At 25.4% G+C, this 27,605-nt stretch overlaps 3 protein-coding genes across 7 annotated transcripts in view; 1 reads left to right on the top strand and 2 right to left on the bottom strand.

Annotated features, from left to right (window-relative positions):
* LOC126907994 (AF4/FMR2 family member lilli-like) overlaps positions 1–5,362 on the bottom strand; it is a 123,922-nt gene extending 118,560 nt beyond the window's left edge. Inside the window, exon 1 of one of the 2 annotated variants that reach the window (XM_050689840.1) lies at positions 5,210–5,362. Coding sequence is in view for 1 of the 2 variants with exons in the window: in XM_050689809.1 (XP_050545766.1) it covers positions 5,161–5,162 (2 nt within the window). In the remaining variant the exon portion in view is untranslated. Of the gene's footprint in view, positions 1–5,160; positions 5,178–5,209 lie in introns of those variants that run through there. The other variant, XM_050689809.1, reaches the window with a different exon arrangement.
* Positions 5,363–8,910: 3,548 nt separating this feature from the next.
* LOC126908441 (zinc finger protein 330 homolog) lies at positions 8,911–11,446 on the top strand. The gene is made up of 8 exons (XM_050690500.1): positions 8,911–9,003; positions 9,077–9,213; positions 9,445–9,464; positions 9,529–9,679; positions 9,939–10,170; positions 10,234–10,401; positions 11,085–11,195; positions 11,250–11,446. Exons 2-8 carry the CDS (start codon positions 9,094–9,096, stop codon positions 11,390–11,392), a joined length of 945 nt encoding a protein of 314 aa, XP_050546457.1. The 5' UTR covers positions 8,911–9,003; positions 9,077–9,093; the 3' UTR covers positions 11,393–11,446.
* Positions 11,447–17,034: 5,588 nt separating this feature from the next.
* LOC126909140 (uncharacterized) lies at positions 17,035–22,054 on the bottom strand. Of its 4 annotated transcripts, XM_050691569.1 has the most exons (8): positions 21,746–22,054; positions 20,973–21,156; positions 20,841–20,901; positions 20,169–20,283; positions 18,401–18,471; positions 17,590–17,721; positions 17,286–17,366; positions 17,035–17,206 (listed from the first exon to the last, which is right to left on the bottom strand). In XM_050691569.1, the coding sequence occupies exons 5-8, from the start codon at positions 18,435–18,437 to the stop codon at positions 17,070–17,072; spliced, it is 387 nt and encodes a 128-aa protein (XP_050547526.1). In that variant the 5' UTR covers positions 18,438–18,471; positions 20,169–20,283; positions 20,841–20,901; positions 20,973–21,156; positions 21,746–22,054; the 3' UTR covers positions 17,035–17,069. The 4 variants fall into 4 exon arrangements, with proteins under 4 accessions (XP_050547526.1, XP_050547519.1, XP_050547535.1 ...); XM_050691562.1 differs by lacking the exon at positions 20,169–20,283 and having other exon boundaries at positions 21,746–22,053; XM_050691578.1 differs by lacking the exons at positions 20,169–20,283; positions 20,841–20,901.
* Between the last annotated feature and the right edge of the window lie 5,551 nt (positions 22,055–27,605).

The following is a 27,605-nucleotide window of genomic DNA, read 5'->3' as shown; positions in this document are numbered from 1 at the left end:
TCGATTTTATTATTTATATTATATTTAACTTTATAATGCTATAACTTATTGAAAAGTTTATGGATCCACACAATTTTTTTATGAGAAATAATATTTTTTAATAAACCCTTTTTCATTCGACATACTTTATCTTAATCGAGATATTAATAAGGAACCAGAAGATCAAGTAGCTTTTGGAATAAAACACCAATTTTTTTTAAATTAAACATTATCTAAAGATTTGCATCGAATCGTTTATTTTCGATAGTGATTTTAATCACTGTCAGATATCATTATACTTGATCCAACTATACCACGTCACAACTGTGCCGCGACCCCCCTGTGCTGGGTTTTTTTTANGTGCCGCGACCCCCCTGTGCTGTTTTTTTTTTACATTTTATTTAAAATTTAAAAATAATTAATATTTTAAATAAAATGTAAACAAATTAATTATTGAGATATAGCTATAGACCTAACGTATAACTATTATTTAAAAAAAAAATCAGCTAAAAATATTAACTGGATCAAAAGTTATTTAAGTTGTCAGTGAGTGGTGGGCCACCCTGTATANATTTAAGTTGTCAGTGAATGGTGGGCCACCCTGTATATATATATATATATAAAGAGAGAGAGCCACGTAATTATTTAATAATTTGATCACTATTAGATTTATGACGATAGTAATTATAATTAAAGTTTTATTTTATATTCCCCGAAAAAACTATGTGGTTCAGTTTCATTTATACCTTATATGATATAATTAAAATAGAACCTTCAGTTTTATAAACTATAAAATAAAGAATCATGATTATAATTAATTATATATAAATACTAAAAAAATGTGCTCAAACATTGTTTTAGTAAATATTATACATATACTATTCATTTTATATAGTATTTCTCAATATTGTACATTATAAACGATAATGTACTTAATTTACAAAGAATAAAAATAATTTTTGTCATTACGATATGCAATAAATTTACTGTATCTTTATTTTATGTTGTCTTTAAAATGTCTCGTTTAAAATATTAAATAAGACCAAATGTTTCAACAAGAAATCTAGTTAAAACATAAATATGGTATTTACTTCACTTATATATTTAACATTTATACCTATGAGGTAAGGTGAAATCTGTAATCGAAACGTACATTTACTATTGTAACTTAAAATAGCTAACTATCTAATTTTTTTAAGTAATATCATTTAGACAAATCACAATATTTTAGCCATTGATCTTTCTCAATACTAAATTTGTTTTTTTTTTTTAATAATATTAAAATTTGAACAAGTGCGAGCACATAGATTAGTTTTATAAGTTAGTTTTTAGCGTATTAAAACACATGTAGCATAATGTGTTTTAAGTGTACACTGAATAAACGAAAATTACAATAAATACAATAATAATATAAACCATCTGTGAACTAATAAAATCGCGATTAAACAGACTACATTTTAAAAAGTTCAATCCGTCATTCATTCACGTACTCTATATAAAAATATATGTTTTTATTAATAATATTATTGTACATAAATTTTGACTAATTAAGTAGGTCAAAAAACAAATCTAGACATTTTTACAATATTATTAAATATGTATTGTTTAAAATAACTTTGCATAATTAAAACATGCTAATAATACAAAGTTTTTTCATATGATAATGATAATGGTCACAATGTAATCTGAATAATAATAGTTGATTTATTGTATCATAAAATATAAATTATGTAATAACATTAGATCTATTTGATTTTAATGATGCATTAAAAAATTGATAAAATATTATGATGTCATGATTTAAATGTCATTGATTTTGTAATTCAATTTTTCAAAATTTATGCTCTGATTTAAACAATAGTCAAACACCCATATGTATAATTGGTATTTTTAATTATAATGAATAAATTACAATTGGATTACATAAATATAACTATAGATTTCTATATAGTTCTATTAAGTTACAATGCATTTCTATGTCCATTATTATTCACACTATTGGATTAAAAGCTATAAAAAACAACAATTGTCATAAATACGTAATATTTGTTTAGAAGAACACTAATAGCAGTTATAGTCTATGAACCATACATTGCATAAAGCATATTACTGTAAAACTACATGTGAAAGAACAAAGCAAAATTGTGTTCTGCTTAAGATATTTTTAAACTCTAACCACAAAAAATTATATTCCTTTATTGTTTTGTTAAATTTAGAAATTCATCATTACTTTAACGATGAGATAATGTAAAATTTAATAACTAGGAAAAAATCTTAAGTTTTTAGTGTATAATTTTTTTAACATGCATCATGCTTTTTATAATTGTTGCCTGGGTTGTTTAACAGTCGATTTTATTCAAATATACATTACTTCCGCATCACATATGCAAAAGAATGTAATCATTATAGATCACTTTGTCTCTACATGATGTTTATCAAAGATTGGAACAGAACCTGAAAAAATCAATTCTTAAACAAGACCTTTTTAATCTTTAACCTAAATAGGAATTTTTATTTTCAGGAAAACAAGTAGCGCGACTGAATCTAAACTTTTAAAAATAAAGGTTTTATAACAGTTATTAGATTTTTGTTCGTACAATGACTTACAACGTACCATAAAGATGCTAGTGTAGTATTTCAAAACATTATTAATATCAATTATATAAATCTGTAGGATATTGTTTTAAATAATTTGTCACTTTTCAAAAATGTTTAATTCTCAACAGTTTCTGAGACAATGAAATTTATACAAATTCAATTAATTAGAAAACAGATAGGATAACATTAAATTTTAGTTTAAATTTTGGACTCATATCATGTTTAACATATTTGACTATAATTATAATTTATACTGATTTAAATTATGAGGCGTTCAATAAGAAATTTTATTACCCCTGCCTACAATTTTTCTCTCCATAAGCGTAATGTGGTTTTTAGCACTAAATTTAATTTACTTCCCTTCCTAAAAAAAATGTTCAAGTATTAATACAAATGATTTCTATCTTATGATAACTCCCCACATAATAGCACCTATGACATGAGCATTCTCATTGTTGGAAGTGAAGTATGGGGAATAGAAAATGCACTCTTGAAAAAAGATGTGAACCTTCACATATGTGTACTGGTAGTTTTTAAAACATACAATGTAAGAGAAATTTTTTATAAAAATGTTATATTTGTGTACGAATTTTTGATACTTCATGTCAAAATTACATTAATGTATATTAAAAAGATTATACTAGCATATGAGAATTTTTAGACCATTTCTTACAGTGTAACGTATAGAAATATATCGTAAAGATATACTTTGGAAGAGGTAGTAAACATTTTTTTCATGCATATCCCTCTCTATACATAACACTAAAAAAGTCTATAATTATATTATTTTTTATCAATTAGGACCAGAACCTTTATTTTTCAGATCTAAAACTCATATTTTAAGTAATAAAAGAAGCTAAACCAAACCAATGTTATAAAATAACTTTTCTAAAACCTGAATCCTAATTTGAATCTATAGAATTATGGTTCCATTCCCTGACTTACTAAAACTTGGAGTTAAATCGAATAATATTCATCTACAATTTCTAAATATTATTTACTTTTATAATTTATATGTAATACTTTTACACTGATATTTGTTTTTTATTACATAATAATAATAAATTAAAAATCATTCGTGATTTTATTCCTTATGACTCTTGGACAAAAAATTATTATAGCCAAGAACGGCTGTTGACTTCTATTGTAGCTCTGGTAATACAAAACTGCAAACAACGTATGATAGTAATTTTAAAACAAACATGATGATCTCAAGAACTCATTTTCCACAACAAAACTTTTGTTCTAAGGACAAAATAAATTATCGCAATCATTTGTCATTCAAAATATTATAATTTAAATACAAAACATTTCTCAATAGAAAATATAAAACTGTTATTGTCTTATCAATTTTAATGAATTAAAAATTATACCAAACGTTTGATATTTTAAATCAAATATTTCATTACGACTACAATAGAAGGGATTTTTAATATCGTTAATACTCTTATTTAAGCGATAAAAATATTCTGTATGACATTCTTCATTTACTTACTGCAGAAAAATAAATGGGGTCATGACGAGAAAACAAGAAGATGTTTGCATTTATATTAAAATAATCCTATGCACACTATACTGACGGTAATAAATGCATTACAAGTGAAAACCCATATTAATATGTACAATCATGTGTCTGTTGACACAATAAAATAAAACTGTCCGTTTAGAAGTTTGTTAATAATAATACCAAATATACTCATATATTTGAATTCATATAAAATCAAAATACTAAGAAAAGAAGATTCAATAGTTAAACATTTTCAAAAAATTCACTTTTTCAATGTTATTATTATTATTATTTATCCGATAGACATAAAAATTGCTTTAAATTAGAAAAGTCATTAATTATTAAACACTCGAGTAAACGTTTAAATATCAAGATATTAAATGCCTTAGATGTCTCATAATTTTGAGACAAATAGGTTTCCCAATTTTTGAATTTGACTTTAATCTAAAATATTTATAAGATACTTTAAATATTTCAAAAAAAAACTATTTTACTATTTTTGAAATTACTAAATGTTAGACCTTGAGAATATTGGGACTAGAAATTAAAACGACCTTGCGTGGGGTGAAGATTTAAAAGTGAGGTCGCCAACAGGACTTACGGTTGTGTTGGTTGATTACTGTTCTACAGAGAGCATGTTTATGTATATGCACATGCAATAAATACTCCTTCCACATCAAAAATATTTAAATATAAAAATTTAATGACACTTAAGTGAATAAATACATCAAATTTAAATATAATCTAAAAGTTAGCGAATAAGCTAATGGATGTTTAATCGTTTTACCAATTACACAGTAAAATATTATTGTACTGGTTGCAATTTTAGGATTCCATTAACTTTTAATCATTTTTTCATCAAAAAAAAAAAGTATATCTCTAGTAACTATAACTCTAACATCGCGCTTACATAATATAAACTGGTCTAAATTTCTCTTTGTACATTTGTGACGTCTCTACCTTTTACTGCCAGTTAGGTGTACAAAATACTAGCAATACAATACCAAACTGTGGTAACTAGCTAATATACAATGGAAAATGTAGTCTTTCGATTCATCTAAGTGTTTCGAACTCACATAAACTAATAGTAATTGGTTAATTGTTGAAACTTATTCGGTATATTACCGTGAAATTCCTTATTATTGTTTGCACCTCAAGACAAGGGGTGGGATAGGTATCCTTATTTCGCCTTTAGCTATATATCGCACACAAACACTTGCACGCGAACGTCACAGACTTCTGCGGTGCGTGGCGGACGACGCGATGAAGGCACGGCGACGGACACTGACGGCAAAAACGCGCGTCTGCAGCGACTTACTACGGCCGACGCACATAATAGTAGAGTCAAACGCGGCGGCGGTGAGAGGTTTCATTAGGTTGCTGTTATCGCCAACGTGGTGGGATGCGGCATGTGTTCTCGCAAAACATTTTTTATGTTTATACTTGAGAACTTTTTCAACCTGAACTCACGGTGGTGCAATGTGGACAGTAAGAAACCAAAGCGACGTGTTCAAAACCCTTCTCAACTCATTTTTACTATTTATAAAGACTTTTTACAAAAAATAATTAAAATTGACTTTCGCCTGTTATATTGGTTTCTTCTAAGCAAAGCCGCCTTAAGCAGGGAGTATTAAAATACATGTTGAAAAAACAGTTTAAAATGCTTAAAATGTTCTATAAGATCAATGTAAATATTGATACTGTTGGTGTTTTAAACATGTTAAAAACAATGTTTTAAGCACGCAGTGTAGGAGATGACATAGTAGTCTACACACTGGATCTCTAATTTTTTATTAAATTAGAACTTTGCGCTTAGGAAAAAATTGTATGACAATCATTTTTGCCCAGCTTAAAAACGACACTAACATTAAATTTTGATATAATTTGTCTAATTCTTTAGATAAATTAGCTTAAAACACACACATAAAAATATTCAACAGCAATTTTATAAACTTAGTCTGAAAAATTAATAAAACAAGGAAGTATAAAGAGAGAGTCGAATCATATTAATAATGGTATTGTAGGTTTTTAACAGACCGCAAAGAAAAATACGAATTTGTTTCATGCATCCTAAAATAATTGTGATAATTGTACTACATTAATGGTATCAATTATGCAATAAACGTACTATATTCGAACATCCATTTTTTAACTTATATTTATTTTCATTATCCGAAAGTTTGAGATTCGTTAATCTCAATCTATCTTATGGTATAAAGGGGAAGGAAATTGACTTTTATTACAAAGGCAATTCAAAAAAGTATGCAAAATACATTATCCTTTTTATTTTACAACCCGAATAATTCATATTCATGACACTTGAGGTATCTTATAAGTGATCTCTTAAAAAAATAAAAGAACTTAATTTAAAAACTGAATATCTAGTTTTCTAAATCTAGTAACTCATAGCAAGATCTCATTGATACTAAAGATCATTACCATAAATAATTTTGCTTCATTTAATATTTTAGAAATTAACACCTAAAAATATGAAATGATTCTCTAAGTGATAACCATTGCCACTCTAGCCTCTATAAGCTTTTTTACATACAAAACTGTTATGGATTTTAATCATAAGTATTAATTTAACGAACTTTTAAACCATACAAACTTAAATATAAAGCCAAATTAGTGTCCAATACGCTAAAACTGTTTGTTTGCATGCAGTAGCTTAGACAAAATATTAGCATACGATCCATGTAGTTACTTAGTATAATTTGCTTGTTAATTAGATTTGTACAACAGAACATTTAAATAAAAAAAAAGAAATATCAAGTCAAAATTTTGTTTTGAATTTTTGATTGTCTAACTTAGCTATATTTTATTTGTATGCTGCTTATTCATCATTATGTTTTAAAGATATAGATAAAAAATTAATTCAAGTTGGCATTGTCTTAATAACATTTATTTAAATAGTGTATCTTAATAATATGTTTTCTTTTTCGTCTAATTCTATTAGATTTATTACTAGTCTTATAATAAATATTAATACAATTTAGTTATAATCTCACATAAGTAGAAAACATCAATTAATAGATAAAAATTAAGTTGGACATATAATTTCAAGCGTAGAGAGAAAAAATTTTTTAATTACTGGAAATGAATTCAACCCACGTTCAAACCCCTATTTGCGCCAATATTTCTAAACTAGTTCATACAAATATTTTAAATTCACTGCCTCCCATAAACTTGACATAAAGACGCCCCTGGAGAATACATATCTATAGGTATTAAAAAATAAAAAAAAAATTATACTCTCGGTGCCAATTGCCAATTTTTATACTATAATGAGTATATTTAACTAAAAAGGCTATACTTAATTTTTTTTATCTATGGAGGTTATAGTAACAAAAAAATTATATTTCAATTACTTTAATGATAGTGATTAAAATCACTATCATAGAACGTTTCGATTCAAATATGCTTGAAACAGTTTGATTATTTCTTTTTTGGAGGATAACTAGTTCTAAACTTGATAGACAAACCCGACTTAATACGTTTAAACACAGTCTGTATTTTTTAATTTAATAATATTATAAAAATAATTATATATACTTATTTCTGTGCTAATTTTTTATTTATTGAGGTACAAAAATTCATAAAATTATATTAAAATTAAAGTTGTGTTTTCTAGTATAACTGATGAACAGTGAATTATTAGCATTTATAAATTTTGTTTAAGACACTTTAAAGATTCCTAAGTTAGTGTAACTTTGATATAGGAAATGCCTTATATATATAACACAGAAAAATTTTTCGCTCTAGAAGGGATTAATCCCCTAATTCCAATCCAAAAATATAACATTGGAAAAAGCACATTAATCAATTTTCAAGTCAATTAATCGAAAATTGAACTGGATGATGGTGTGTTCCGAGTAACTTAACAAAATTTATAAATGCATAATTTACAAACCTACTGATAAAAATTCTGTTTTGAATTTTTAGTAAGTTAAAAGAATTTTAAAATGCAAAAAAAAATGTATAATTTACCCTTTTCAACGATTATTTAATTAGATTTTTTAATTAGGGTTTTTTTTACACTTTTTGAAGATAATGAATTCAAATATTTTTAACTCGGTTTCTTTTAGTGTATAGATTAGTAAAATCGGTTTAGTGGGAGCTGAGAATTTTTATGGACAGTTTAAAAAACACATCATATTATAAATAGTATTTTCTTAACATCCTATTAATACTTAAAGTATTTGATTAGTATATTAGTATTAGAATATTTTTTAAATATATTTTACAACAATATCTATAACCAATAACACCTGTCATTATTGTTTTTTAAAGAATCATGACTTGACCCAATGAAATTTACTTGATTTAAAATTAATTATATCCTGAATTATTCCTAAGAAAATATCTAAATTTACACACTCGTATAATCTAAAGCTACCTAATTAAATATTTTAATAACTAAATACGTTTAAATCGCATTTAACGTTCCAATCGTTTCCCTTTCTTTACAAACACTATCTTTATTGTATTTTATGAACCTGGTATTAATAAAACATGTCTCTTACAATTTATATTTTTTGACAAAAAAATTTACTTTAAATATATATATTTTTTATGCATGCCATAATATAAAAATAATGAGACAAAAAAAAGAATTCTAAATACAACCATAAGTATTTAATGAGTTATAATTCAGCTTAATCTGACTTAATATATCGATTGATAGACAAAAAAAAATAATCCATTAAGTAAAGTAATTATTTTCTTAAATTCGTTTTGAGGCTAAGACAAGTCTTTAACTAGAGGACATATTTATGAACTGCGTCTTTGGATAAACTGTATGTCTTATCAAATTATTGATAATACTATCGTGACGTGAATGTGAGCAAGCCATCAGAAATTATTGAAGTTTTTAAATTATAAATCAACTTTAATAATTCTTATAATTTTATTAAAAAGTAATATTAACATTATGTAATTTTTAAACTAAATTTTTCCACAACATTAACCTTTTAAATCTTTGTTATTTAGATAAAAATCGCATCAATATGCCAAAAAAAAAAACAGGACAGAGGAAGAAAGCAGAAAAAATGAGGTTACGACAAAAAGAAATCAGATCTGCAAAAGATAATCTTGGTCTTGCCAAACATCCTTGTAATGCATCAATGGTAAACAAAATATGAATAATAGTTAAAATTAATATGATTACAGGAACATATTTTTTAATTTTGTTAACTTTTTCTTAATTTTTTTGAGTAGGAATTTTCAGATTTTTTGGTAGTTTACTATGTCATTTTCAAACTCAATTCAAATTGAAAAAAAAAATTAATATGAAAAAGTTAATAACGATCACCTAAAACTATTTACAACCCATTAATTAACAATTATTTTTATTTCAGGAGTGTGATAAATGTAAAAAGTAAGTGTATTATTATAATACTTTTGTAAATACTATTAGATTTATATTGCATTTTGTTTTTAAGAAAGCAAAAAAATAGAGCATTTTGTTATTTCTGTCAGAATTTACAACGTTTGCCTCAATGTGCTAGTTGTGGTAAAATAAAATGTCTTATGAAATCTGGCGATTGTGTTGTAAAACATCCAGGCGTCTTTACTACTGGAATGGGATTAGTAGTAAGTTTACATTACTCTATAAATAAATATGTACCCCACTTCTAAAATCATACTTTCCAGTTTACTTCCTATTATGTATAAATATTGGCTATATAAAAGAACTCACATTGAAATACTATTTATTGAAATAAAGTGTTTTATTATAAGAATTTATATTTCCATAATTACATATAAATTGTATAAATTCTAAAACTGTTATGCTGTTACATATGAAATAATATAATCACCTTGAAAAAATTCCTAATAATACTCTAAATAGGGAGCAATTTGTGATTTTTGTGAAGCTTGGGTGTGTCATGGACGTAAATGTTTAACGACTCATGCTTGCATATGTCCTTTGCAAGATGCTGCTTGTACTGAGTGTGAACGTGGAGTATGGGATCATGGTGGAAGAATATTTATGTGTTCATATTGTTCGGCATTTTTATGTGAAGACGATCAGTTTGAACACCAAGCCTCATGCCAAGTTTTAGAATCAGAAAATTATAAATGTATTTTCAATAATGAAATTTAGTATAATATACATTTCTCACTACAGTTTTATGCTTTATTAGGCCAATCGTGTAACAAGTTAGGACAATATAGCTGTCTACGATGTAAAGTTTGTTTTTGTGATGAGCATATTAGGTGTAAACGTTTTAAGTATTCAGAAAAAGACCGTAATTATCCATGTCCAAAGTGTTCTTATCCAACAGCAGAAGTCAGTGATTTATCATTATCATGTAAGTATAAAAGTTCAAAGTATTTTTAATTTTTCACGTTTAATACTCATTTTATTTCTTTTGTGATATTAATAATTAATATTTATTTTATTTTTTCCAACATTATAACCATATTCTCTTAAATTATATAACTTTTATAATAACCCTCAGCAATGCTTGAGAAAATTTTTATTTTGTATTGCTGTATATATATGGAACATTAAGTTAATATATCTACATTTTCAAAAAAAATTCTAATTTTTATTTATTGAAACAGTTATTAAAAATCAATAATTAATGTTTCATACTAGTTTGTTATCTTTTGTTTATCATTGTAATTGTTATTGTCAACTTTTGTTCACTTTTGAGGTTATAAGTTTTTATTGTTGTTGTTAATAAAATACATGAGCTTGTAGCTTGTGTCTTCTGTTCTTTATTAAAAACATGTATATTAAAGAATCTTAAATAAAGGTATTTTCTTCTTTATTACAAATTTCAACATTATTAACTTATAATTCAATTTATGTATATACATTTTTAAGGCTATTATTATTCTTTGCTTATATACTTATATAGTTCTATAAATATATCTAAACATACTATTAAATATATTTTAAATATTTTAGTATAAATTTATTAGTAAAATATTTTTAAAGTAAAATAGTTCAACGTTTCTTTAAGCTTCATCTCTTTTATACTTTCAGCTCGAAGTCATAAATTTGGACGTCAAACTTATGAAGATGACGAAGATGATGATGATTCATATTCCTATGCTGGTGGTTCAGGGACATACCAGGGTTATACATACAATGAAGGTAAACTATATTAAATGATATAAACATTATTTTTATTACTTTCTTCTTTATTAGTTGAATACAGTGATGACGATGATGATAATGACGACGATGATTATTCATATGATGATGAAGATGAAGATGATGATGATGATGATGATGATGATGATGATAACAATAATGATGATGAAAAAGAAAAAGTTAAAAATAAAAAATAACTTTATTATTTATAACCTTTCAATTAAGAAATATAATTTTTCTTTTTGTTTTTTTAATAACAAAATGAGTCAAGTTATTGTTATAATTTTCTTTACATATGTATTAATATTTAATACTTATTTATCAAACATTTTGAAGAATTTGATCTTTCATTATTATCACATCACAATAAAAAAATACAAATATTTTAGTATGAATTAATTTAACGAATAAAAAACTTGATTAGTCTTTTATTTCAGACATTAATATGGTGATTATTAAAGTCCATAAGTAAGAAATGCTATATCTAATGCAAAATACAACTTTAAATTCGCTGTATTTAAGTTTTATTATTTTATATTTGACCAATTCTCACATCAAATATAGGTTATGCTAAACTAATATACAATTTACATTTATAATAATGTTTGTATAAATTTCAAACATTAAATCAAATGTATATTTTTTATTTCTCTTGTAAACTATTATAAATAATTTTAAATATTCGAATAGTATAAATTATGCTTGATTTAATTAAAACTTACCTTAGTTCTTAATCTCCTAAAATTGTTGAGTTATTTTATTTTGTTCATCTTTATAACTTATATCTAGAAAATGCAAGTTATATTATTAGTAAGTTAAGAAACACAAAATAATGGATATTTATGTTGAAGCTCTAAGATGTGTCTAATGCGTTTTTTGAATAGGTTGAGAAAGTTGATATTTAATTTGATAAAACAATTTATAGTGATCTAAGTAACCACCATAATTCTATTATAGTGAAAATTTTTTATATCTTCATAAATAAAATTAAAATAAATCCTAATAATAATATGAATTTAAAATAGAATTACTAAAAAGTTACACTTATCGTTTATATCATAATATCAACATCAGGCAATAAACTATTGATACATTTATTGTTTTTATAAATCACGTGCACCTTGCACATTTCTGGACTAGTTATAATTTATGCTGTACCAATTTAAATTAAACATTCAATTTTTTGTGAATTTTATTACTTTACGTTAGTTTATATTTCACATTATATAAATATTTTTAGTTCAAGTGTCAAGTTTTAGCATTGTAAGTAAAAAAGAATAAATAAATATGTAGCTAATCAGTATTTAATTACAATATGCAGATATTTTAAACTAACAAAATATTTATAAAAAATTTTTATTTTTATTCTGTATACAGATAGTGTTATTTTGGTAATATTTTATGTAACAATAAATATATAAACAATAGTATTAATAAAACGAAAAAAAAATTATTTAGTATAAACCATAGATATTCTAGAGAATCGCAGATTTTAATTGAAAGGATTTATGCTATATTCCAGTAAGTAAAACATATTTAAAATATTTTTAGTATTTTTTTCAATGGAATTTTTTTGAAAAACACTTTTACAGCTTAGCTTATTTATACTTGAACAGAATAAATAATTAACTAATAATTTAATTGTGACAATGTAATTTTTTTTAAGCTCCTGTTACTATGTAACATTTTAAATTAAGAACGATTCTAGAAATAAACTAGGTTTGCATCAGCAGAGACATTTTTGTTTTAGTTTAGTTAAATAACTCTTTCTAATTTTCGATAAACTCGAGACATAATTTAACTTTCATACTGCCCTAATATTCTCATAAGTAAATCCACTTCTCATTGAATAAATTGTATATTGTTATAAAAGACCGCAGGATATATATTTTTAATTCATAAATAAAACTATTGTTATTTATCTTAAATTATTGAAGTTTGAAATTTTTTAGTATAATTTACAAAATTGTCATCTAGAAATGTTATCTACTCAATAGTTAATTAGCCGAATTGCATAAAACTTAGACTATGAACTAAAATACCCAATCAGAGAATATTTTTAAATACAAATTTAAATGATCAAAAGTATAATAAATTTAAAAATAGCATTAAAATTATTTATTAGATCACATTTATTTGTATTCTCATTTGCTAAACTAGGACCTTTATAAAACAAATCGTGATTAAAAAATCAACATTTAAGTTCTTAATCTATAATTATTTATTCTAATTACGTTTTTTAAATACATAGATTTACCTGGAATCAAAACAATTGGAGACAATAAAATTACAAAAGTACGAAAAAAAATAACAGAAAATTTTATATTATTTGAAACAAAGAAATAAAATCTATGGAACAAGATGTTCATTTTTAATGACTAATCAACGATTAACTGAAATGCAAATGGCGTCATAAAGGCATTTGATATTATTATTAGCTATGTTAAAACCATAGTATTGAGAAAAAATGTTATATTTTGAGATTTTCATAATTTTCCCTACATTTTTTATACATAATTTTTCGAAAAGAGAGGATTTATATACATAAAAAAAATGTATGTATTATAAAAGTGGCTTTTTGAATTGAATTTTTTTTTTAGTTTTAAATTAATAATTTGAAATAATTAGCCATAGGTGTTCAATTTTTATTATATAATGAATAACAGTACTAATAATTACCATGAATTAGTTATTTCACACTATGATTACTCATTACTTATTATCGATTAGTGTATTTAATTATTTTCAGTGAGCTATCTTTTCAAAAACCAAGGGGTCACTTATTTTATAAATGTATGTCTCAAAGTATTATTTGACATGCCGGAATTTCGAACGCAATTTTAAATATAGTACACGATTTTGGTATCGGTGACGTGTGCTACAACGTCGTGTTCCAGCCAAGATTGTTAAAAAAAACGTATTTAAAACATTTTTAAACGTTTAACATGTCCTATAAGACCAATGTAAATTTTTAACTTCTTGATTTTTAAAATGTAACAACCTTGGTTCAGGTTGTGGAACTTCTTTGTGAAACTGCCAGAGAAAAACATCGACGGCAGAAACTAAATAACTTACGAAATATTTTGGATGGACAATGGATGATTTAAGAACTTAACAAAACTCCCAGTAAAGTGCCAGGTACCCTCGGGCTTTTGAAGTTTAAATCGTTCGATTGTGATCTTTTAACGACATGTATGATGGCACTTGCACCAGGGTAAAAAGCGTAGAAGTATCAGAAGGTTTTCGGTTAAGAGTAGGAGTGCACCAAGGTTCTGCTTTAAGCCCTTACTTATTCTCTATAGTGATGGATGAAATTACTAGAGAAATACAAGGAGAGGTGCCGTGGTGCATGTTGTTTGCTGACGATATAGTGTTAATAGGAGAAAATAGGGAGGAAGTTAATCAAAGGCTAGAGGTGTGGATATCAGCCCTTGTAGATAAGGGTTTAAGAATAAGTAGAAGTAAAACAGAGTATATAGAGTACGAGTTTGATAAAGGATCACACGAGGTAAGTGATATGAGGGGTCAGTGACAATAGGCGAGGACATGATTGGAGGTGGAGAGTTTTAAGTATTTAGGGTCAGTTGTGCTAAAGAGTGGTGGTATTGACGAGGATGTAAGACACAGAATTAAGTGCGGGTGGTTGAAGTAGAGAATAGCGTCTGGCGTCTTATGCGATAAAAGAATTCCAATGAGACTGAAAGGTAAATTCTACAAGACTGTAATAAGGCCAGCTATGATGTATGGTTCAGAGTGTTGGTCGGTTGATAAGAAAGTAGAGCAAAGAATGAGTGTAGCAGAGATGAGAATACTTAGATGGATGAGTGGAGTGACTAGAAAAGATAGAATAAGGAACGAGAATATAAGAGGGAGTTAGGTGTAGCGTCAATCGTGAATAAGATGAGAAAAAATAAATTTAGATGGTTTGGTCATGTTATGAGGAGAGAACAATCGGAAGCTGTAAGAACAGTAATAGAAATGAATGTTGAAGGAAGACCAAAAAAGAGATGGAGGGATGCTATTGAATGCGATTTGAGGACAGCCTATGTGAACGTAGATGATATGGGAGATCGTGTCAAGTGGAAGTTTAGAATAAGGGTAGCCGACCCCAAGTAGTTGGGATTAAGGCGAGGAAGAAGAATTGTTTCTTTACAGTCTACCAAAAATAGAAAAAATTATTATACCAAATACATAATTTAATTAAATTTTTTGTAAAAACAGTACATTACATTCTTAATTTTAACTTTAATAATTATAAATTATTCTTACAGAATTGTTTCTAAAAAAGTTTCTCATATGCTTAAGATAAAATCTTCGACAAGTGTCCAACCCAACCAGGCACTAAGCCTGGTTTATAGTTGCATACTTGTTTAAAAGTCGGTGAAGTATTCATGAGAATATATAACCAGTATTTATAAATGGAAGAGAGAGCATTGTCTTAACACTCAAAAAAAAAAAAAAACAACTTCAGTATACAAATTAATGCATATATATTTAATATGTAATTTTGTTCAATAATAAGTTGATCGATTCTACAATAAAGTGGTTTATTAATATTAAATTGTATAACAAATACACACATAAACAATAAAGAATCGATAATTTAAAACTTATTACTGTATAGTCTTTAAATTATATAAAATAAAAATAATTATTAATTATTAAAAATGTTACCATAGATTTTACACCTTAAATCTATATGATAATACAAATTACAACAGTGATCACAGTGTCCCTATAAACAGTGCCGCCACTGTTATAAATATAAAATACTTCAAAATAATAACATTTTTTATAGTTTTATATTTTAAAATAAAAATTTATGTAGTTTTTCAAATTTTATAAAAAAAAACATTGGTACTTAAAACTAAATATTTTAAAGTAGTATTACATACTAAAGTAAAAATCAATCAATAACATTTTATATGAATACATAATTTAGCTATAACAAATTTTAATTTCTACCAAATATGAATTATTGCAAGCAATGTAATGACTTAAAATTTGAGTATAGGAAAAAATTTTAATTTTTTTTTTATAACTTATGACAAATATTAGCATTACCTCTAGGAAATCACTGTACTTATTAATTCCCAAAGATACACTAGTCCTATTTTCAAAATAGACTGGTGTTAACCAATTTAATGGTTGAAAAAAATTGGTTAAATATAATACAATCTCTGCAATTTTGTTGTTAGTGGTAATGTATTTGTCATGTCTGAACACATTTTTACAACGCTTTACAAGGGTTTATATCTAGATGATCCAAGGGTATAGTCTCAGAGCCTGATTTAGGCATTTAGTGGCTTTTAATATACAGAGGCCATTGGCGGCTGATTAATGAGTCTAATAAGAAATAAGGATAAATACCAGACCTTTCTGATTTGTAATTGTCAATTAAGAATAAAACAAGAACCATATTATATTTATTATTGAAATATATTACATATTTTGAAAGTGAGAGGAATACAAATTTACCAGTAATTGTTAAAAATTTAAAACTGAGAAACGAAAATGATTATGTTAAATATTGAATAATACCAATTTATAAAATATTTTTAAATTAAAAACTTATTATTAAAAATAAAAACTGTAATCTAGTTTCAATTTGATTCATGCCTAAGATTAGAATACTCTAACAGCATTTTACAAGGGTTTATAACTGGATGATCCAAATTTAGAGAGAAACTAGTCACAGATCTTTTAAATTTACCTATATAATTTCATATAGATAATTAATACCATGTTTTTTTTTTTAGTTTTTAGATTTTATGGCCCAATATTATAAAATTATTTAAATTGATTAGTAATAAATAAATTTTAAGTGAAAATACTTAACTAAACTAACTATCCAATAGTTTAATATGAGAAAAATTATGTTTTTCTATAATATTCACTATAATCAACATCATCATCCGTACAATAAAAATAATCACTATCAGTCTCATTGTTTCTTGAGTCTTCTTGAATTTCATTTATTGTATTAGTGCTTTGTTCAGTTTCAATCAATTCTAAATAATATTAATTACAAAAAAAGATATATGTTTTGTTGAAAAAATATTTTTAGAAATAAGATAATTTTTAACTAACCACAGATTTCATCTTCATGACAAGTATGATTGAAATGACGATTAATTAAATCACGACAATAGGGACAAGTCAAAATATTGCCTAAAACAACATACAAAGTAAAAATATATTCAATCTAGACAGTCAATATTAATTTATCAAATAAACTTAAAACAAATCAATTGATAGGCTATTGTAATTAGTAAGTCAAATATTAAGATTGGGTACTTGCACCAGTTTTATAAGTTGTCTAATTAATTATTAAGAGATAGATAATATAGTAAGAAAGTTTGATAATACATTTTTTAAAATCCAAACATATAACCTGATTGTAAATGCCATTTCAATATGCAACCATAATGAAGACAATTATTGCATCGTTTACAGCACCAAAAATCATTTTTATCATCAATAATTACTTCTAAACAGATACAACATTTAATATCATCAGGATCAGCTAAAAGTACAAATCCAAAAAACTTAATGTAATATTATCAATAAAAAAATTAACAATTTATTTAACATTACTTAATAAAATATTTACTTACAAATTCTACATTTAGTTATTATAACAGCATATTAAAATTATTGTAATATAATAAGTTTTTAACATTTAAAAATAGTTCTATTTTTCCATCAATTTTACATTTAATTGAAAATTTTATAAACTATCTTTATTTTATGCATTATAGAAATATTAACTTAATACATAATTTTTGTGGTAATATACAATATTTAACTGGTTAAAGTAAAGTATAAAAAACAACTTTCATTTCATAAGGTTGTAAGATTTATATATCTAAGTAAGAGCAACATGGCACTACAAGATTAAAAAATGGATGTTTAAAAAGATTCAAAATATAAGTTGCAATAAAAAAAAATTTAATTTATCAATCAACATTCAAGTCCCAATACAAAGTGTTCATAGACTCCCTCGTGGAAGTAATGCAGTACTAATGTGGTAATTTTAATAAAAAAAAAAAAGCCAGAATACTAGGAATTCTACATTATTGCAGCACTAGATTGCATTAGAGTCTACAATAATAATATTAATTAACTATCACTAATAGAAATAGCTATTATATAATTTATTAAAATTATAACTAATATTTACTAAATACTCAAGTGCAACTTACAAGAATTGATATTAATATCAGATGCTTGTGAAACCATGGTCTATCTTCATTTAAAACTAACTTATGGTTTTCTATTATAAAAAATAATTTATAAATTAGATTTGAAAATAAAACTAAAATAACATATCACTACAAATACACAGAATGAAGCAGATCTAACTAACTACTTTAAAAACTTTTGATCAACAGAACAATTAACACTTTTTTTTTGAGAATTTTTTATATTCATAAATTACAACTTATTGTAGGGAAATTTTTTTTATATATAAAAATAATAATAAGTAAAATAAAACTTTCTTTCATTTTTTTTTAATTTCAAGATGCCCATTTTTTTAGATTAAATTAAAAAAAATAATTGTAAACCAAAATCTTATATATTAGTATAGTTGTTACATTTATACAAATTTTTTAAGTTTATTAAAATCTCAATTTTTTTGCAATTTTTCTATGATATCATACATTGGTCTATAGTATTTTAAGAAGAATATAACACCCTATCTTAAAATATTTCAGAACAATTTAAATACATTTTCTTCAAAATTATCATTACATGAATAAACTAGAAATTGAAGTAAAAAACATTTATAATAGTCTTATACATTATTATAGTATTATCAAATTTCAAAAAAATTTAGCAGGTATGAATTATAATATTCAACTTATAAATACTACTATTATTATGTTGTGTTATTTAACTATAACTCATGCAATAACCAGTAGTTTAAAAGATATTAGCATATTTATACCAAAAAAGGAGAAATAGTACAGTTCATAAATGCATAGTGATAAAAATAAACAGGTGCACGCTTTGTATCTAGTCTATGTATAAAAATGTTATTAACTTTGAAATACTGATTCAAAAATTGTGTAAGGTTAAGTTAATTTTTTAATTAGTTAAATTTTCTTTTTTTTTTAAGCTGGTTAAACATATCTGTACCTCAGAATTAGAGCTACACAGATCCAGAAATCATGATTTTTAGATTATTACATTTATTTATGCAAAATTTAAGTTTACATCAATCATTATCAACAGAATTTTTTCACAATTACCTTTTCTATATTTTATGAGTTTTAAGAATTTAAGTCCTAACTTAAGTTTGTCCTAAAAAAAGTGTAACTTAATATAATAAACCAAAAAAATAAACTAATGGTATAATAACTATGTAGTTTTTTAATGTAAACCAACAATATTTATACTTCACTTTTTATGCTTTCCTATAAAATTAACTAAATGTGACTTACATTTAAAAAATAAAAATTGATCTAATTTTAAAAAGTAAAAAAGAGATATACAACTAAATTTTTTTTTGAAAATTTTAAAATTAGGATACTATTAACTTTTGACAAGAAAAAATTATAAGTTTATATTTTTAAATATTTCAGATGAAGCATAGTTAAAAAATCATTGTACCCTTAAGAGTCAAATGACTTTAGTTTTAGCTGAGAAACTATTCGTATAACTGTTCCTTTTTGAGGGTTAGGTTACAGGACACATTAACTCCACTTCTAAAAATTTTATTTAACTTATAGTTTGTAATTTAACATATATTTAAAAAACGCAGTATTTCTAGAACATTTTCAAAAGTTAAATTAAAAACATTGAATTCTGTGAAAGTCACTATATTGAACCTTACTAATAGGCAAGTAAAGGGTTAAAAAAAACACTTAATAGTAAAATTAATGCCTTTTCAGCTTCACATTGAAGCTAAAATTAATGTTACAATAAAGTAAGGTATAAGTACTATTAATGGTTTTACAACATTAGTACCTATTTTGACCACTTGTAATTTTAATAAGTTATATCACTTATTCTTGGACCAAAGTAATTTTCATCATCATAATTATGAGTTTTTATATAAGTTTTCAGTTAGATCTGTTCTATCCTATAAATTAAAAAATATCTCTTCATTAATTACTTACTCTAATAAATTAATAAATACATATATACATTTATAATATGTTTTAAAACAATAACTATTAAATAACAATTTTGGCGATATCTTGAACTAATGTACAGGAATGCAATTGAGAATTCTAAAAAACCAATTTAAGACAATTCATGTTTTAAAAAATTGGATATTTTATTTTTAATTTCCATTTTTACAAATATGTATTTAAAATATAATTTATTTACTAAAAATATTTAGAAACCAACCATCCCTAAAATATAAAGAGAGTAAATTAAGATACGTACAGAGGTGTAACTGAGGAATTATTCAAGGGATATACATACGAAAAATTTGATTGCCTTCTTCAAATGAAAATAAAAAATTATATCCTTAAATCATGTAAATAATTTTACCCTGACAATCTATCCTCTACATCCTTTCCTTAATAACACCTTAAATTAAATACTTAGCCTAAAGCATGCCATAGTGGCAATCACCCTTTAACTAAATTAGAATAAAGTTAAAACATTGAAATATTTTAATACAATTACTTTCACTAATTGAAGAGCAAACAATGCAAATGAAGTAAAATAACCACAACCATATATTTTTCTGGAAAAAAATATTTTTATACATGATTAATTCTAACTTTTCAAATAAATAATTTAAAATAAAATAGTTACTTTTGATAATATTGAAGAACTGATCTTTGAATTATACTATTTTCTAAGAAAATAATTGAGAATACTTTCCTTAATATTTATAATGGAATAACAATTGAACACAATGATATAGTTTTCTTAGTATTGAAAATACAATATTTTGGTTAAAATTGAGATCAAACAGAACCATGAAAATGTCAGTTTCCTACAATCAGAAATAAAAATATTAACAACAGAAATTGTTTGAATAAAATAAAATTAATAATAAGACTCTTATATTCTATAATTAAGGTGATTCAAAGAATTTTTTGAGAAGAGGCAGTCAATTAATTTTATTACTTTCATGTTTCTTTTATTTAACATTTTAATTTTGACAGATAAGTACAAAATAAATCTAAATTCTCAAATGTTCAGATAAAAATAACATAATAGGTTTTTTAAGAAGTTTTACAGCAGTTCATCAAGTTTTTAAATTAAATTAATTATTATTAGTTTCATTATAATTCAATGAATTTCTATTTCAACATAGTGGCAATCCCTAAGAAGTTTTTATCAGTAACTAATTCTAAAGAACACTACTAAAACTGAAAAACTATTGTTGATTACAAACACGATAATAAAAAAACAGGTTTTGAAAACAGGTTCAACTATTCATTTTACGAAACCGGTTAAATTAAAAAAAAATTTGGTTAAAAAATCCATTTGGTAACAAACAGATAACAAAATGTTAGACTTCGGTATATCATAAACTACTTATTGTAAAATATAACAACCAAAATATTAAATTACATTACATTCTTTACACTTCATCGATGTGCTTAATTAGGACAATCATCTGCAACCAATTACAACCGTGATTAGTTAGCCGGTTGTTACATGTCTGTAATGCACTTGCTGGTAGCCATTTTTCCATAAACAGGCGTCCTCTTAAATGAACAAACACACGCACATTTACGCAAACAAGGTTATCGGTGTATAGTGACTCACTAAGTGAATTAAAGCAGTACCCAGTTCAGATATCTGTGGAATTTAGTATAATGAACTATGATTGGCTAGACCCTTCGGTAGGGTAGGAAAATTTAAATTACTAAATTATTGTATCAATGTTTTACAATAATATGTAATTATGTCAACAAAGTAATTCCTGAGATCACACAAAATATTTCTAAAGATCAAAGGGTTCATAAACTATTATTTTATATTAATATTTCTATTTTATTTTAAAATAAAATAATACTTTCTTTGATTGTTTAGTAAAGTAAAACCAAGTATTCAGGAAAGCAAATATCATTAAATGGTTGAAAACATATTTACCAATATATCAAATTTTAGTCGTTTAAAATGGCATCATTTTAATCATTGAAATACTACCTTTGGTGAATCATAACACTTCTCTAAAGGGTACAATTTGTACAAAACATAATGTACATTTGAACAATAGTGATTTTAATAACAATTTCATTTTTAAGATTTAGGTTTTTTACGTTTATCCTAAGGTTATGCCTTACGATTGTTCTACTGTTACTTGTACGTTAATCGAAGACCTTACGGTAATTAGCTAATTTAAATTTGTCTTTAATGAGATATAAATAATATCAATATTTTATAATAATAATTTATTAAATAATTTCAATATTTAATTTGACGTATAAATTTTTTCCAACCACACGTTCTTCCTTAATCTTTACTCTTCTATTATATGCCAACTAATATTTTATAACGTTCAGCGATGCACCCACTGGAGATAGTTATGCACGGATAATCATTTCTGTCTTCGAAAACAGGTTTTGACATTAAGAAATTGTTATCCCTGATCATAATATTAATGCAATTGATTTTTGATTGCAAAATTAACGAATAAGTGATGAAGAATAGACCACTAAACACATGGCGGATTATTAGTTTCAATACTCATTTGTTATTATAAATTATTTAATTGTTATTTAACTTACTTGTTCATGCGTCCACTTCTGTTCGTAGCAACATCCAAAACACAAATGAATTAATAATTTAATCGGTTGATGTTATACGGTAACTATAGTAGGGGAATATGATATTACAAACAACGCCATCTCTTGAGCGAAGTATGCAGATGGTTTTAGGATTCTATACGCAGTGTTCAGTAAATAAGGAAACAGATCAATTGTTATAAACAATAAGAACATTAGAAACCCGTTTCTTACTTATTCAATACTCAATATACGTTTGTAATAACTAAAAATAAAGTTGATGGGGATGGTATTAATAAAGAAGAATGATAATGGCATCATCCATAAAAACATAATAAATAAAAGTACTTTGTTTCTAGTTATTACTTGATTAGTGTAGTTAGTATGTTTAAACTACTCTTACCTGATATACCTTGGCTGCAAATCAAGTTCCACGGTGTAGAGAGGAGAAGAAGTGCTTTAGGTTTATTAGATATTAAATAAGAAAGACAGATTATTGCATGAGCGTATATTATAAACAATTAAATAGTTATTTAACAAGAATGTATTTTAAATTATACTACAAAGTTATATTAAAGAAGAAGACACCAAGTCACGATATGAGTATTAGAAAATAAGTAAAAAACTGCAAAATAAAAGAATAAGCAAAGCTAACTACTTAAGTGTAATCGCCAGAAGAGAATAAATAGAAGCGATTCTTTGACGAATGTCAAAAGATAGACCAAAGTCCAGAGAGCTCTTATATAATAAATTAAAATAATAAAATTTGATGTGACAATTAAAAGAGAGGTGTGCTTTACAATGTGATACAAAGAGTGATTTGAACTAAATCATTGTTTGCTTAGGATATGTAAACAAACAAATATTTAAATACAAAAAGTATAATAAATGATTTTAACGAAATTTTTCATAAATTTACTGTTAATAATATTATATACTCAAATTATAAATTTTCATAAAAAACAACTTTAAAGGACCAAAAAATTAGGTTAAACATGACATTTTGAAACGAAATTTTGCACGGATTATTTTAGCTTCGATGCGAAGCTGAGAAATTATTAATTTTATCATGATGTGTTTAATTTTTTTTGTGTCTGTCACTACTTTTTCTCAGCTCTCACTGGACCGATTTTTCTCAGCGATACGTCAAAAGATCATAAATCGTATCTAGTTGAAGACATTACCCTCAACAATTGAAAATGTGTTCCCTCATTCTCCATAAATAATGAAAATCCCCCCAAAAATTACGATTATTAAAATCGGTAAATTTCGACATTTTTTTTCCTAAAAATTGCCATAAATTATTGAAAAATAAATAATTCAAAATAATTATTTTTTATTTTGAAACCTTAGATATTTCCCTTTTATTTGATATCATTTTTTTGAAAATCTAACACTTAACCTGCTCATAGGGGGGATTTAAAATAGCAACCTTTTTACCAAAACTAACTTTTTAAACTGAAATGTTGAAAATGTTCCGGAAATACTGCGTCCTTTAAACATATATCAAATTAAAACTTATGTCATGTACGATAAAATAAAATAAAAAAATTTGTCTTAACATCTTATTTTCTACGTGCAAACGGCTTCCATAGTTAAAAACCTGCTATTTTTGTGTTAAAATTTTTGATTTTATATTTTCAACTTTAAATTGCTATAACTTTTTGAAAAATGTATGTATCATTACAAATTTTTTTTTTCTAAATACATTATCATTACTTCTTTTATTTGACATAATTTTTATTTAAAGTGGACAATTTCTCCTTATACAAGGAGCGTTCAAAACTTGAAACATACGTATAAAAAATAGAACTTTTTCTACATAACTTTTGAAAATGTTCCGGAAATACTGCGTCCTTAATGTATATAAAAAAAATTGTCCCGACACTTTATTTTCTATGTGCAAATAGTTGCCGAAATTAAAACAAAAATGTAATATTTGCAAAAAAAATCATCATCCATCATGATGTTTTTTTGTTTTGTAAACTGTCATAACTTACTGAAATATTAACAAATCAAAATAATATTTTTTATATTTAATAATCTGACTCTAAACTAGCCCACGTGGGGATTAAAAAAGCATTTTTGCAGATAAGTTAAGCTTATACTTTATAATGGGATACACTGATTTTCATGAATATAATATAAAACTAATTGACATAGAATATAAATTTAACTTATTTAAATTTTTTTTTCGTGTAAGTCGAAAAAGTTTATTTTAACATTTGAATCAAGTCAAATTGCCAATTTTATCAAACAGCGAATGTGACGAATATTTATCGAAGCAGTAAAAATCATTGACACAGGCAATGATTTTTTTGTAATTTTTCCTTAATTATTTTCAAGTTACAATTTTGCTTTTAAATAATCCACCAATTCCTTAAAATTAAACACTATCTACAAATTTGCATCGAAGCGTTTCTCATGATAGTGATTTTGATCACTGTCAGATATCATCTATACTGGGCCCAACTATACCACGTCCCCACTGTGCTACCTTTTTTTTTAGCTATAGGTTTCTGTTAATGGCTTTGATCTGAGAACTCTTCACTAAAATATGCAACTGCTTAACGTATATTAGTATTCAGTTAGTAAGGAACGGGTTTCTAATGTTCTCATTGTTTATAACAATTGATCTGTTTCCTTATTTACTGAACACTGCGTATAGAAACCTAAAATCATCTGCATACTTTGCCCAACTATGTTATGCACACATTGTGCCGCGACCACACTGTACTATCGTTTTTTAGCATAAATAAGATTAAAAAAAAAACAAAAAAAAATATTAACAAATTACTAAAAATCAAACAAATATGCAATAATTAGTCTAATTGTTACCGATACATATGTTAGAAACAGTTGTAAACACGTTCAGACGGGATTCAAATTAGCATAAACAAGGATTAGAACGCGTTTAGACAGGTTTAAACATGTTCATATTTGTTGAATCGAGATTATACGATTCTAGGAAAATAAGGTACACTGTTCGGTAAACCGACATACAGTGTCATCACTTTAATAATGTCTAACATCGTATTTAACATATTTAAAATAAAAATAAATTTTTAAATGTAAACACTCGTTTTTATAAATTAGTAATTCTGTCCAAAAGAGAAGCAATGAAATAAATCTAATTGCAGTTATGCTTTCTAAAAAGAAAAAAATCAAACGAATTTAAAATTTTTTCCACCACAAAATAAATTAAGAAAAAAACTCAGCACAGGGGGACGTGGTATATTTGGGCCCAGTATAGATGATATCTGACAATAATTAAAATCACTATCATAAAAAACACTTCTATGCAAATCTATAGATGGTATTTAATTTTAAGAAATTGGTTGATTATTCTAAAAGCAAAATTAACTCTTATTTCTATCATTATTCCTAATTAGTAGTTGATTTATAAGTATAATTTATGAATAAATATCTAATAAAACAATTCAACGTAGGATGAAATTGATATTTAATAATTTAGTATTGTAATTTTTTCGAAGAATTTATACAAATTTACAAAATCATTATTACTTTTATGACAAACGTGTATAAAATTGAATGGCTCGACACAGAACTTTTTTTTTTTATAAAAAATATTCAATCTATACCTACATTATTACAATAAGCATATGTTTTAATTTAAAAAAATAATAATTTACAATTATTATTTACAATTATAATTAAATATATACATGATTGGAGAAACCATCCAGTGATGGAACTTCAGTGGCTGGAAAAGTGTTTCTAAAAGGAATTAGTCTATGTTAGCAGGTCTTTGCACCATTTTCTTTTTAAGCGACGTGGAGGGTTTTCAGGAAGATTATTGGATGGCCAGGTCGGCAATTAAAGGATTGGAATGTCTCTGTAGTCTCATTCTAAACCTCTTATAGTAGATTTTGGCTACTTCGACAACGGTTGGGAAGGAAGTGTCTTTGTAGAGCATTTCGTTCGAAACATAAGGTGGTACAGCAAAAGTTGTGCGTAGGACTCGTGATTGGAAGACTTAAATTCTGTTTGTATTAGAGATTATAACTGAGCTTATTACCAGAGTTCTATGCCATAAGTCCAAATTGATTTAAATAATATTTTGTAAATAGTAAGTTTTGTTTTTATGTTAATTTTTTATTTGTTGTTGAGTAGGAGTTTTAAGTGTTAATTTAATATTATTCTTTTATCATGTAAGTGGAACGCTCATGTGAGACGTTTATCTATAATTAGTCCCAGGTATTTTGTTTTGGTCTTAATTAGACTTTGGGTATTGTTGATTGAAACAGGAGGGATGTTTTTTTTTGTAAAGCGTAAAAGTTATAAGTGCGGATTTATTTTCGTTAATTTTGACGCGCCATTTTGTATACCACTTTGACATTTCATCAAGATGCAGTTGTAAGTTTTCGGAGGCTACATTTGGGTTTTCATGGATAGAGATGATTGCTTTGTCGTCTGCGTAATCGGCTATTTTTGTGTTGGAGGTGGTTGGTTGATCTGAACTGAATAAATTAAAAAGAAGTGGTGAGGAGATAGCTCCTTGAGGAACGTCTGCTTTTATTTCGCACAATTGAGAGATATCAGTGTCTATTCTGGTGGCAAAGTAGCGTTGGTTGAGATAGGATTTAAAAAGTACAAAAGTAAGAGGGAGTAGTATAATAATGTATGGCAGCCATACCCCTCTGCCTTACATACCCCTCCCGCCCTAGTAGGGTGAGGGGGAAGG

Source organism: Daktulosphaira vitifoliae, unplaced genomic scaffold (assembly GCF_025091365.1).
Source record: "Daktulosphaira vitifoliae isolate Bord-2020 unplaced genomic scaffold, ASM2509136v1 Scaffold_1, whole genome shotgun sequence".
Lineage (NCBI taxonomy): Eukaryota > Metazoa > Arthropoda > Insecta > Hemiptera > Phylloxeridae > Daktulosphaira > Daktulosphaira vitifoliae.
This window is presented reverse-complemented; position numbering and strand designations above follow the sequence as displayed.